Source organism: Phocoena phocoena, chromosome X (genome assembly GCF_963924675.1).
Source record: "Phocoena phocoena chromosome X, mPhoPho1.1, whole genome shotgun sequence".
NCBI classification, from domain to species: Eukaryota; Metazoa; Chordata; class Mammalia; order Artiodactyla; family Phocoenidae; genus Phocoena; species Phocoena phocoena.
The window spans coordinates 61611008-61624978 of record NC_089240.1 but is presented as its reverse complement, the minus strand read 5'-3'; the positions used below and the strand labels follow the sequence as shown (position 1 = coordinate 61624978).

Here is a 13971-nt window from a genome sequence, read left to right as displayed (position 1 = left end):
GGATATTTCCAACATTGCTGTCATTCTATGTTGGCCTCTCTTGTTTGCCTTTTCCTCATTCAAGTTAAGAGTTTTCGGTTGTTGGTATGAGTGATTTTCTATTATATCCTGAACACTTTAGATATTTTTATGAAATCCTTCACCTTATTTAAATCTTGTTTCAGCAGGCTTCCTCTGACACCATGCTGGCAGGGAAGGGAAGCACCACGCCATTACCTCCAGGTGGGGGTAAAAGTCTAGGTTCCCCACTCAGCTGTCATTGACAGTCTGGGGGGAGGAGGGGCACTTCATTACTACTGGGCAGGGGTGGAAATTCAGGCTCCTCACTCGACCTCAAGGTACCACCCTGGCCAGGGATGGCAGTGGCACCTTGTTACTGCTCCCCATGTGGCCTCCACTGACACAGTGGTGGGTGGGCCTCCTTGCCATTGAGCAGGGATGAAAGTCGTGGTTTTTCACTCTTCCTTTTCTGACACCACCCTCATGGGGTAGAAGGGAAGCCTGGCTACCACTAGGCTGATTTTTAATTTTTATGTTTCATTCATTCAGCAAACATGTAATTGGTATTAATATGTGCTAGGCACTATTCTACATGATAGAGATGTAAAGAGGACAGGTGAAGGCCTTGTCCATCACAGAGCTTACATTCTAATGGGGGAGATAGACAGTGAGCAAATAAATAAATATTTAGTGGTTGGTTACTGATAAATTTGGAAAGAGTGCTATTTTAGATACGATAGCCAGTAAAGGCCTCCCTGAGGAGGTGACATTTGGGAATAGAGTTTAATGCAGTAAGGGGAGGAGTTTTGCAAAAATTGGGATGAAGAACATTCTAGATGAAGGGGAGAGCAGGATCAAAGCTTCTTAAGCAGGAATGAATTTGGTGTATTTCATGTATGTATGTTTTAATGTGTATTAAAAAGAAATATTGGGGCTTCCCTGGTGGCGCAGTGGTTGAGAGTCCGCCTGCCGATGCAGGCGATGTGGGTTCGTGCCCCGGTCCGGGAAGATCCCACATGCCGCGGAGTGGCTGGGCCCGTGAGCCATGGCCGCTGAGCCTCCGCGTCCGGAGCCTGTGCTCCGCAACAGGAGAGGCCACAACAGTGAGAGGCCCGTGTACTGCAAAAAAGAAAAAAAAAAAAAAGAAATATCAATATAACTACCACATCAAACACTTTGATTTCACAGACACCTTGCTTAGGATGAATTTAAGTTTTTTTTTTAACAGTGTAAGAGAGGTTTCCACATAAGTGATATGTGAACATGGTGAAATTCTTAACAGTACTGAAGTTTAGGAAACAAACCTATCCCTGAAGTAGATAAAATTATTAGCCCCATTTAACATAGGAAAGAACTTAGGGAGGTTGATTAGCTTGTACAGGGTCGCACAGCAAGTAAGGGAGGGAGCCGGGATTCCACATGGGAAACTGAAGATCATACCCAAAGTTCAGAAGAAGAAATACAGAATTTTCTTTCTGCCAGGTAGAGCTGATGGTTGTTGTATGCAACAAACCAAAAACTTTTGAAGAATAGTTGGAGGCCTCTAATGTGTTTAATTAAGCTTTTTTTTCCTGTTTGTCCAAAGTTTATGCCTAAAGCAATTATATCACTTTAGTCCTCTCCAGCCTTTAGCTCTAAAATAATCAAGGGGCAAAAGGGGTGTTGGAACTTATTAGAGAAAATAAGGTAAACCACTCAGGGTTCTGGAATGACTAACTGTTGACAATTGTCTCCATCTACCCGGAGGCACGTTAACCAACTAAGATTCAGGTGCTGTCTTTAGCACTGCCGCCAAATCCAGCAGTGCTGAGGGGCAGCGTATGCCAAAGTAAGCAGGCCCAACCTCCCTAGCCTTGCTGCCAAGGGACAGCCTTTGCAAGATTCTCACCACAGAATTCCAGAGGAAACTCTGCAGACATCCCATCCCATGGACTGCTCTGCTGTACCTGGACAGGGACATCCCCAAGCTACAGTCAGGTCACCAAAGAGCTCTCAGTGTTTGAGAAAGGAAAGCATCTTTATAGGCTCCTGGTTTACCCACATCCTTCTCCCTCTTTGAAGCTCCAAGCATATTTTGGAGGGAGATTTCATAAAGATTTCTAAATTGAGTTAGAATTTCAAGTCTATTGTGACATGCAAATTAGTCCTGCTTGCCCGTTGGCAGCAATGCAGCTGAAGTGCCTAGAGACGGGCCATAAAATGAAAACATCAAAGTGATTAAATGTGCCCAAAGAGCATAATTGAGTGCATGAATAAGAGAAAATAAAACAAATTGATTTTCTCCAGTGCCAGAAAAACAGAATAATTGAGAACAAAATAATAGACTTTGAAGTAATCAAAGTGAGGAATGCACCATAGTGACATAGAAACAGCCAGTTGTGGGAGAGATTTATTATGTTTCTGTTATCATTTTTACAACTTTAATTTCATTAGCTAATAAATACAAATCAATTGGAAAATCAGTCAACCAGAGAGGAGGCGGTCCCCAGCCAAGATTTTTATTCACATCTCTAAAACAGGCTGAGGCGGTGATCCTTTATTTTCATAGGTGCACATATCCCCCATGAGCTGGAAAACAAGTTCTGGGAGGCCTCTCCGCTTTGGAGGTGATGATGTTCTGCTCTGCCGTCACTTTCCACATATAGGTTTATCGATTCAACTTTCCAAAGGATCACTTTTATACCCCGCCAAGGTTTCCAACAGACAGAATTGCATGAGTACAGCATCTTGATTTACCGAGATGACATTTTCATGGCACTAACCGGCACCTATGGTCTTGCACTGGGTCATTCTGAATTCACGTAGTGGTGGCGGTAGTGGCAGCTACAGCAGCCACAGCACCTGCCACTCTCGCAATACTGCTAAGCATCTGTGGGTCACTGCTTCTATCATCATGTTCCACCCCCACTCCGGGCGCACCACCACCACCATCACCACACACACACACACACACACACACACACACACACACACACACACACACACAAGTGACACTGAAATTTAACCAAGAAGGCCAAGCAAGAGTATGCCACCCCTTTGGTGTCCAGCCTGGCAGCCACAATGCTAGGGAGGAGCAGGGGAAGGAAGCCAGGCTGGGAGACTTCTTATGCTGGCGGTAGCGATAGAGCATTGGGGACACCAAGCTATGCTGAGACCAGGTGCTTGAATATCACAGAGCCAACATGAGACCACTGCAGAACTATTTTTATGGCTCCTCCAAGGAAGGAATCCCTCCACCCCACTCCTTGGCTGTTCATGGGTGGGCTCAGTGGTGCTTCACTGCAGGATCCACAATGATGGCTGATACAGTGGTGTTTTTTCCTTTCACGGGACCTTGAGCTACCGTGGCAGCTGTTGGCACTTCCAGATGTTCATGACACCCTGCCTTCGGGGCTCCACAGTTAGAGGCTATGCCTTTGGCTCCAGTAAAGGTCTTCGGGACCATAGGGACTGTAAGCCAGGGTGTGCAGAACAAGTTGGCAGTGCTGGGACTGGCACTACTTGCTAGCTACATCAGGATGGCATGGTTCATAGATTGTGCCTGCCAGGCAAATTTGTCCTGGAGAATTTCTCTTCCAGGAAGCACCTAGAAGCTGAAAGGAATCTCTATGACCTTCTGGTGGCATCCAAGGCCCAATCAGGATGTACTTTGAGGGGAACAGGGAATGTTAGCACTTTGCTCTTTTGTGTAAGAGAGCGAGAGTTTGTCTCCAGTGCAGGCCTAAAATCCCAGCTTCCATTTCCCACTGGTGTTTGGGTGGAGGAAAATGGAGCAAATGGCTTTCACAACTCTAAATCATTATACAGATGTAAGGCTGTATTATTCTTCCTGCTGCTGCTATTCCCATTACCCTGGATTTCCCGGCCCAGAATTTTTGTCTGAAAAAGAAATGTGGAGAAAGCTCATGGACCAAAGAACCTGGAGCTGTGACTCCAAAGCGGCTGGGAGGCATCGCCCAGACCGGCAGATAGACTGCTCGAGGCTGAGCTCCACGAGCTGGCTGGCTGGCAGGCATGCAGCACACTCCTGTGATGTCACCTCTCCAGTTACTTGTGCCTATCCCTCCACATGGAGCCAGCAGATTTAGGCACAGGAGGGGAGAAAAAATGAATCATAGGCTATTTTAGAAATCGCTTCGATTCCGTTTGAGACTGCAGTAGTCCCTTGCAAGTTAAGACCAGAGCACCCGAAACATTAGGGTAACATCCTTTAAGTGCTGATATCCTATAAATGCCAGAAGCCTGGGGGATTAATTCACAGCCTCAGGTTCTAATTCAGGTCAGAGGCAGGAAAGTGGTAATTAGTGGTTATACTTAATTGTCATTGAAAGGCTTTCTGATAACAGGGGGGATCTATATTCCAAGAAAAACAATATAGTTGACAATTTAGAGCTAAAAACTAAAGTCAGCGATCCATTTCAGCACATGCCCAAGGCTTCATAGAAATCCTTTGTTTTGCCATTGTTCCCAGGTAAAGAGTGAGACCCTGAAGCCCGGTGTGATGGGGCAGCAGCTGGGGAACTTGCTCTAGCCTTAGATCACACTAGATGGGCCTCCTCCCCATCTTAAAATTGTTCAGAGGCTCCCCATGGCCTCTAGGGTAAGACCATGGTCTTCTAGGCTCTTGATAATCTGGCCTCTGACCATCTCTGCAGCTTCATAGCACACCTCCCACCCCTGTCCCTGACCCTCATCCTGTGCTCTGGCCACAAAAACTTTGCAGGTGCCTTTATACATCCTGCTCTGTATACATCCTGCTCTGTTCCTGCTGCCTGGAACATTCTCTCTCCCTTTGCCCTTCAAGATGCCACCTCCTCCGTGAAGCCTTCCATGCCCTCTCTTTGTATGCCCTCAGCACTCTGTACAGACTGGTATTATATGGGCTTGTTGCTAATGGACTATGATCTGTTTGTCTCCATATATGCCTTCCTTGCTAGACTGAGCGCTCCTCGAGGGCAAGAATTGTGTCTTGTTCTCCTCTGTGGCCCCAGCACCCAGCATAGGGCCTAGCCCACTGTAGACATGGGGAGGGGGTACCACATCCAAGATTTGCAGATACTAAAGGCTCATGGCAGCAAAGCAGCCCAAGCACCAGCTGTCCAAAAGTGATCCCTTTTATAATTTTTCCCAAAATGTGCCTCATATACCTCTGCGTGAGAGACAATTTGAGGTGACACAAAGACATTTTTCATTTAATAGTCATATTTATTTTAATGTATGTTTTAAAATCTAAGCACAACATTATTGTTGTTATCATTATTGTTATCATTACTTAGGATAAATGAGGCCAAAATAAGTATTAAAATGTTTAAAGTAAGTTGATATAAAGAAAAAGAGTTACTATTAATACAGATGTTAAGTCAATATGACAACATTCCTGAAAGGGGTACTCCTATAATGAAAGTTGGAACACTTTTCAGCAGTCCTAAATTCACATCTCTGTTCCTCTATGGTGCCACTCAGCCTCCAAGGGTTCTGGGGTCGCCCCCAACATTCCTCCAAACTGCTGTGATGCTGACAGTCTTCAGAACTTATTTGCCACTTAGCCTGGTGGCATTGAGGCTCTTTTTGTAAGCATATGTCAGCTTACCTCAACCATGTCTCTAAGGGCTTTAAGAGCAATGGCCAAGCTTTAAGCCTCTGTGGCCTAAATGGGATAGTGCTTTATCAGCTGCCCTGTAGCTCTAGAGATGTTCATTCCTTCAGTGAATATTGATTGATCAATTCCTGAGCGCTGTTGAGGGGGCTAACAGTAGTGATAAGCAAGACAGACACGTCCCTGCCCGCATGGAGATTGTGAGGGGAGACAGACAAGTTAGCTAATAAGCACGCAGGATATGTTCAGTGTGCTAAGGATATTGAAGAAAATAGAGCAGGATGATGTGACAGAAAATGAGTGACTGGGGGTGGCCACTTAGACTGGGTAGTCATCAGGCCCCTCAGAGGTGACTTTTGGATTGAGACCTGAGTGATGAGAAGAGTCAGGAATGACAATATCCAGGAACAGAGCATGCCAGGTGGAAGGAATAACACGTGACAAGAAGGGGGAGCCCTAAGAGGGAAAAATGATTCGTGTGTTCCAGCAACATAAAGAAGCCCCGTGTGGCCAGGACAGAGTGAGCAAAGAAGGTGGTGGCAGACAGGAGACCAGAGACGGGGTCAGACCCTGCAGAGCTTGGTGGCTAAGTAGTTTGGATTTTATTCCAGGTGTGATTGGAAGCCATAGAGGGTTTTGAGCAAAGGAGTAACGTGGTTTGACCTAAGTTTTAACGAAATACTCAGGCTGCTACATAGAGAAAAAGGTGTAGGCAACAAGGATGAAAGCAAGGAGACCAATGTTGAGGCTATTAGAGTTGTCCATGCAAGGGGTGACAGTGGCTTGGAGTAAAGTTATAGCAGTGAAGGTTGAAGGGAAGTGGGTGGATTTGGAAAATATTGTGGAGGTAGAATTGACAGGACTCGCTAATGGATCGATAGGGAGGTTGTAAATGAAAGAGCAAATAAGAATGACCCCAGTCAATGTCATGAAGAAAATAAAAAGCAAAAGGGAACTGTTCTATATCTGTACTGTCCAGTATGGTCACCACTGGCAACGTGTGGCCATTTACATTTAAGTTATTAAAATTAAATTTAAAATTCAGTTTCTCACTTGCACTAACCACATTTCAAGTGCTCAGTAGCCACAGGTAACTAGTGGCTACCATATTGGGCAGCATAGATATGGAACATTTCCATCATCCCAGAAAGTTCTATTGGACAATGCCACTCTACATTAAAAAGACAAAAGATTACACGAATAAAAAGACAAGCCACAGATTGGGAGAAATTCTTGCAAAACACATATCCAATAAAGGACTGTTAGCCAAAATATACAAAGAACTCTTAAAACTCAACAATAAGAAAACAACCCAATCAAAAAAATGGGCCAGTGATCTTAACACACACCTCACCAAAGAAGCTGTACAGGTTGCAATTAAGTGTATGAAAATATGCTCACTATCATTCACTAAGGAATTGCAGATTAAAACAATGAGTTCCACTACACACCTATGAAGAGCTAAAATCAAAACACTGACACCGCCAAATGTTGACAAGGATGTTGGAGCAACAGGAACTCTCATTCACTGCTGTTGGGAATGCAAAGTGGTACGACCACTTTGGAAGACAGTTTGGCAGTTTCTTCCAAAACTAAACATAGTTTTAACATACAGTCCAGCAATTATGCTCCTTGCTATTTATTCAAATAAGATGAAAACTCATGTCCACACAAAAACCTGCACATGAATGTTTATAGCAGCTTTATTCATAATTGCCAAAACTTGGAAGCAACCAAGATGTCCTACAGCAGGTGAATGGATAAACAAACTATGGTACATCCAGACAATGGAATATTTTTCACTGCTAAAAAGAAATGAGCTATTAAGTAACAAGATGTAGAAGAACGTTAAATGTGTATTGCTAAGTGAAGGAAGCCAGTCTGAAAAGGCTACATGCTGTATGATTTTAACCATATGACATTCTGGAAAAGGCAAAACTATAGAGACAGTAAAAAGATCAGTGGCTGCCAAGACTTTGGGGAAAGGGAGGGAGGGATTAATAGGTGAAGAACAGGATTTTTAGGGCAGTGAAACTATTCCATATGATACTGTAATGGTGGATATGTAACATTATACACTTTTCAAAACTCATAGACCTGTATAACACCAAGAGTGAACCCTAATGTAAACTATGGACTGTACTTAATAATAATGTATAAACATTCATTCAACTGTAACAAATGTACATTCTAATGAAAGATGTTAATAATAGGGGAAATTGCCTCTGAGGGGAGGAGGGGGACAGGGGGGTATGAGAGCTCTCTGTACTTTCTGCTCAGTTTTTCTGTAAACCTAAAACTGCTCCAAAAATAAAGTCTATTAATTAGCAAAAATAAAGTCTATTAGTTAGCAACAGGGACTTCCCTGGTGGCCCAGTGGGTAAGACTGTGGGCTCCCAATGCAGGGGGCCCAGGTTTAATCCCTGGTCGGGGAACTAGATCCCACAGGCATGCCACAACTAAAGATTTCGCATGCTGCAACTAAGAGTTTGCATTATGCAACTAAGAGTCCACATTCCGCAACTAAAAGATCCCGCGTGCCACAACTAAAAGATCCCGCATGCCGCAACTAAGACCCGGTGCAGCCAAAATAAATAAATAAACTTAAGAAAAAAAATAGCAACAACAACAAAAGACTAGAGTGCTCACCAGCAGCTAGTACTGGCAAAGAATAGACACTCCATAAGTGTTGATTGAATAAGTGGATGAATAAATGAGTCAGTCAGTCAATGAATCAATAGAACCCAAGCCTCCTGGGTCCCAATTCAGTGCTCCTTCTTCTTTTTTTTTTTTTTTTTAACATCTTTACTGGGGTATAATTGCTTTACAATGGTGCGTTAGTTTCTGCTTTATAACAAAGTGAATCAGTTATACATATACATATATCCCCGGATCTCTTCCCTCTTGCATCTCCCTCCCTCCCACCCTCCCTATCCCATCCCTCCAGGCGGTCACAAAGCACCGATCTGATCTCCCTGTGCTATGCGGCTGCTTCCCACTAGCTATCTACCGTACGTTTGGTAGTGTATACATGTCCATGCCTCTCTCTCGCTTTGTCACAGCTCACCCTTCCCCCTCCCCATATCCTCAAGTCCGTTCTCTAGTAGGTGTGTGTCTTTATTCCTGTCTTACCCCTAGGTTCTTCATGACATTTTTTTTCTTAAATTCCATATATATGTGTTAGCAAACGGTATTTGTCTTTCTCTTTCTGACTTACTTCACTCTTGTATGACAGACTCTAGGTCCACCCACCTCACTACAAATATCTCAATTTCGTTTCTTTTTATGGCTGAGTAATATTCCATTGTATATATGTGCCACATCTTCTTTATCCATTCATCTGTCGATGGACACTTAGGTTGCTTCCATGTCCTGGCTATTGTAAATAGTGCTGCAATGAACATTGTTGTACATGTCTCTTTTTGAATTACGGTTTTCTCAGGGTATATGCCCAGAAGTGGGATTGCTGGGTCGTATGGTAATTCTATTTTTTAGTTTTTTAAGGAACCTCCATACTGTTCTCCATAGTGGCTGTACCAATTCACATTCCCACCAGCAGTGCAAGAGGGTTCCCTTTTCTCCACACCCTCTCCAGCATTTATTGTTTGTAGATTTTTTGATGATGGCCATTCTGACTGGCGTGAGGTGATACCTCATTGTAGACAGCTACTTTAAATTTTTAAAGAATGTCATGTGGCACGTCAATATGTGGAGCTAAACAAAACAATTTTGGAAGCAAGATGTGGTCACGGGCTCCCAGTTTGTGATCTCTGGGACAGCTGTGCTTTACACCCATGGCACCCCATTTCATTCTCAAGTATCTTGGTTTCAACAATAAATTATATCGTCACCGTATCTCTGATGTACAAGATATACAGGCCCACATGGAGATGGGAAAGTATGGATGGGGCACACGTAAGCTAAGGTGTTAAACTTCATTCATAGGTGGTCGGGAGCTGCTAAAGTTATTTCGGAGCAGAGGAGGCATGTGGTCACAGCTAGAATTGTGCAGGGGACAGCTCCAGAGGTGCGAGCACCAGTTAAGAGGCTGTTGCAGTGACCTGAGTGATGAGAACTGTTAATAAGGTGGAGACAGGGGAACAGAAAGGAGAGGACAGATTTGGGAGACATCTTGAGGTTAGGCTTGGCAACTCATAAGATGTGAAGGGAGCTTGAACTAAGAGATGAAGAATCAAAGATTATCCAGAGATTGTGAGCTGAAGGGTTGAAAACACCCAAACCATGATCCAAAAAGTTAACTTTTGCTTTGCAAGAGTTAGAAGAATGAAAAGACAGGGAACTCCCTGGTGGTCCAGTGGTTAGGACTCTGTGCTTTCACTGCCGAGGGCCCAGGTTCAATCCCTGGTCAGGGAACTAAGATCCTGCAAACCACACGGTTTGCAGCCAAAAAAAAAAAAAAAAAAGGATGAAAAGACAAGTTATATACTGAGATAGAATATTTGCAAATCATATGTGCAACAGCAGATTTTTATCTAGAATATATAAAGAACTCTCCAAACTCAACTGTAAAAAAATTCAATTAACAAACAACATGAAGAGGATATACAGACAGCAAATAAGTGCATGAAAGGACATTCAACATTATTGACCATTAAGAAAATGCAAATTGAGACCACAATAAGAGATCCTTACACACCTGTCAGAATGGCTAAAATGAAACCTAGTGACACCACTAAATGCTGACAAGAATGCTGAGAAACTAGATCTTTCATACATTGCTGGTGGGAATGCAAAATGGTATGGCCACTCTGGAAAACAGTTTGTCAGTTCGTTATAAAATTAAACATGCAACTACCATAGGACCCAGCAATTGCACTCTTGGACATTTATCCCAAAGAAATGAAAACTGTGTTTACACAAAAACTTGTACGTGAATGTTCATAGCAGCTTTTTGTGTAATAGCCAAAAACTGGAAACAGCCCAGATGTCCTTCAGTGGGTGAGTGGTTAAACAAACTGTGCCATGTCCATACCATGGAACAATACTCAGCAACAAAAAGGAAGGAACTTAATGCACCCAATAACCTGGATAGATCTTTAAGGGCAGTGTGCTGAGTGAGAGAAAAAAAAAATCTCAAAATGGATTATATACTGTAGATTCCATTTAGATAACATTCTTGAAATGACAAAATTATAGACCTCGGGACCAGATTAATGGTTGTCAGGCTTACAAATAGGGGGTGGAGGGGAGTTAACAAGGTAGCGTTGAGATCTTTGTGGTGATGGAATATTTCTGTATCTTCTTGTGGTGGGGGTTACACGAACCTATACATGTGATAAAATTTCATAGAATATACTCTTACACACAAACACTCATACACACACACACACACACACACACGAGTGCATATAAAACTGGTGAAACCTAAATATGGTCTGTGAATTATACCGGTGTCAATTTCCTGGTTTTTATATTAAATAATAATTATGTAAGACGTTGCCACTTGGAGAAACTTGGTGAAGGGTACCAAAAAAGGAATGAACTACTGATACACTGAAAAATTTGCACGAACCTAAAAATTTGCATGAAACTCAAAGGCATTATGCTGCTTGAAAGAAGCCAGTCTTAAAAGGTCACATACTGTTTGATTCCATTTATATGACATTCTGGAAAAGACAACACTTATAGTGATGGAGGATAGGTCAGTGGTTGCCAGGTGGTAAGAGGGGGAGGGGAGGATGTGACTGCAAAAAGTTGGCACAGGGGATTTTGGTGGGTAATGGGACCAGTCTGTTTCATGAATCTTTACGTGTGTTAAAAATCACAGAACTGCACATACCAGAAACAGTCAATTTCACTGTATGTCGATTTAAAATTAAAAATTAAATCAGATAGGGCTTCCCTGGTGGTGCAGTGGTTGAGAGTCCGCCTGCCGATGCAGGGGACACGGGTTCGTGCCCCGGTCCGGGAAGATCCCACATGCCGCGGAGCGGCTGGGCCCGTGAGCCACGGCCGCTGAGCCTGCGCGTCCGGAGCCTGTGCTCTGCAACGGGAGAGGCCGCAGGGGTGAGAGGCCCGCGTACTGCAAAAAAAAAAAAAAAAAAAAAAATTAAACCAGATAGGCATGTGGGTGCTGATTTGTTTTTCTTTCCTTCCTTTGTTCCATTCAGCCATTTATTCAGCCATTTATTGAGCACCTACTATGTGTGAGACACTGTGCTAGACTTTGGAGATCAACCAAGAGTAAGGCAGCCCATGTCCCTGCCCTCATAGAACATCCTTCCTGTTTTAGAGAAGTGGTCAGTAGGGTTTGGAGCCCAGTATTTCTGCTTGGGGAAGTGGGACAAGGAGAAGACTGTGGAGGGACCAAGGGAGCAAACTTTTCATTCCTAGAGCCCAGTCCTGTAGGATTTCAAGTGATTGCTTTTCCCTCTAAGATTCTTAGACCTGAGGGCTGGGGGAAATCCCCAATTCGTATTTCACAGGTACTCATGAGAGAAAATGCTAGGAGGGTTGTGCCTTGCTAAGCGGGGGTGGGGGATGGGGGGGTAGGGGTGGGGGGGAAGAAAGGTTGGGGGCAGGGGAAGATCTGATGCAGTTAGTGAGATGCGAACTCTGAAAAGTGTTGCTGGAATGTGTGTGTGTGTGTGTGTGTGTGTGTGTGGCTTAAAACAATCAGGGCTGGGTTCAGCTGAGTGGTTCTTCTGCTGGTTTTGGCTGGGTTCACCCAGCACTGCAGTCAGTCAGCTGTCAAAGGCCTCACTCACATGTCTGGTGGGTGGCTGGTGGTTGCTGGCATAACTGGGCCAGATATCTCTCACCATCCAGCAGTCTAGCCTGAGCTTGTTCATATGTTGGGGGTCTCAGGGTTCCCAAGGGCAGCAAAAGAACTAGCCCCAAAATGAAAGTGCCTTTTCTTAGCAGCTTTATTGAGGTATAATTCACATATGTTACCTGAATTTGATTTTTGTTTTCTCTCCTGTTTGTAGGGAATCTGAAGCATGTGGTCTAGTTGACAAAAAGAGATCAGTTTTCCAGAGCTGAGGAGCAGTGCCTGTAATGAAGACAGCGTGTTTATGGGAGCAGTGTGTGGAATTTGTGACTGCAGGGGAAATTTGGAAGAATTTTACTTCCTGAAAATTTCCAAGGGGCACCAAGTGGCAGCTGGCCTCCTGGGGTGAGGCAGGCAGGCACCCCAGAGGCCTCAACTAGACCTAGGGGAAGACAAAGATTTCCAACACTTGAAGTGTTTATTTTTTAAAAACACACAGATGCCGTTTTTAATCTTTGAAAATTATTTTTAAGCAAGTTGGGGAGGGGGTATTTTTATTTTCTTAAAGGAGACAGATCAGAAGCTGGAGGAAAGCATGGAGATTTGATTGCCAGTTTGTGGGGCGGGGGGAGCTGACAGGCAGGGTTTGGGCCTCAGGACCATCCAGGTGGAGCCTCGGGGGGTGGGGGAGGGGGGCTGGTCAGCAGACTGGGAGGTGGGGAGAAACCCACCCGTGTTGTTTTCAGGATTGCGGATCTATTTTGTTTTTTAATAAAATCTTTGAAAACCTACCTCTCTGTGCCATTGTCCTCGTTGTAAAGTACCACTGACAGCACACACAGTTCTGAACATTTCCTCTCACTGAAGTATCAAGAATAACCCTGCTGCTTCCCTGTTCTGCTCTGACCCAGCCTGGGAGGCTGACTCTGAGAGCTGGATCCTGCTGAGGAACTAGTGTGTCTCCACTAAGTCCTGGGGACCGTAAGCCAAGCTCTGACCTGTGCTGGGGCCTGCCCAGGGCTCACGGGAATACAGGTGCTGCAACCATGGAAAGGGTCTTGCTGGCACCCCACGGAGGAGCTGTCCCTGCCTGCGGAGCCACTCAGGGATAGGAAGAGCAGGTGGCATGTCAGAGACAAGAGGGACATCTTGATGAATAGAAGCTACTTCCCGTCAAGTGTAGACAATCAGCACACTTGATGAAAATGGGATACAGTTGTGATGCATTGGTGTTACTATAACCTCAAAGGCGAAGGAAAGATGGCAAAATGCAGATGGGGGTGTCACGAGAGAAATGAGGAAGCAGCAGGGACAGCCAAACGTCACGATTTTGGAATTCGATTCGCCAAGTATTTATGCAGCTCCTACAGCTACTGGGACTTGGATGGGAGACAAGGACACGGCCCCATCCTGGCCATCTAGGAACTCCCAGACAAGGCAATGTAGGAGGGAAAGAACCAGATCCCAACATGCTTCGTGCTCTGTAGCCAACACGAATCCCGAGCTGTGGGAGCACTGGGGAGATAGCAATTCGCCCGGCGGGGGCGGCATCCCAGAGCGTTTCAAAGGGGATGATATTTGAGCTGGGCCTCGTAGGGTGAGTTGTATTTCTCCAGGCTACTGAGGGGGGAAGGGCATTCGG

General features: G+C 44.5%; 1 protein-coding gene and 1 non-coding gene across 2 annotated transcripts in view; both read left to right on the top strand.

Moving 5' to 3' along the window:
* HDAC8 (histone deacetylase 8) overlaps positions 1–13120 on the top strand; it is a 246415-nt gene extending 233295 nt beyond the window's left edge. The window contains exon 11 of the mRNA XM_065900563.1: positions 12547–13120. Within this exon, the coding sequence (XP_065756635.1) occupies positions 12547–12569 (23 nt within the window). The 3' untranslated portion in view covers positions 12570–13120. The remainder of the gene's footprint in view (positions 1–12546) is intronic.
* TRNAE-UUC (transfer RNA glutamic acid (anticodon UUC)) lies at positions 9898–9970 on the top strand. The gene has a single exon. It is a non-coding gene; the product is annotated as a tRNA-Glu (tRNA).
* Positions 13121–13971: the final 851 nt, after the last annotated feature.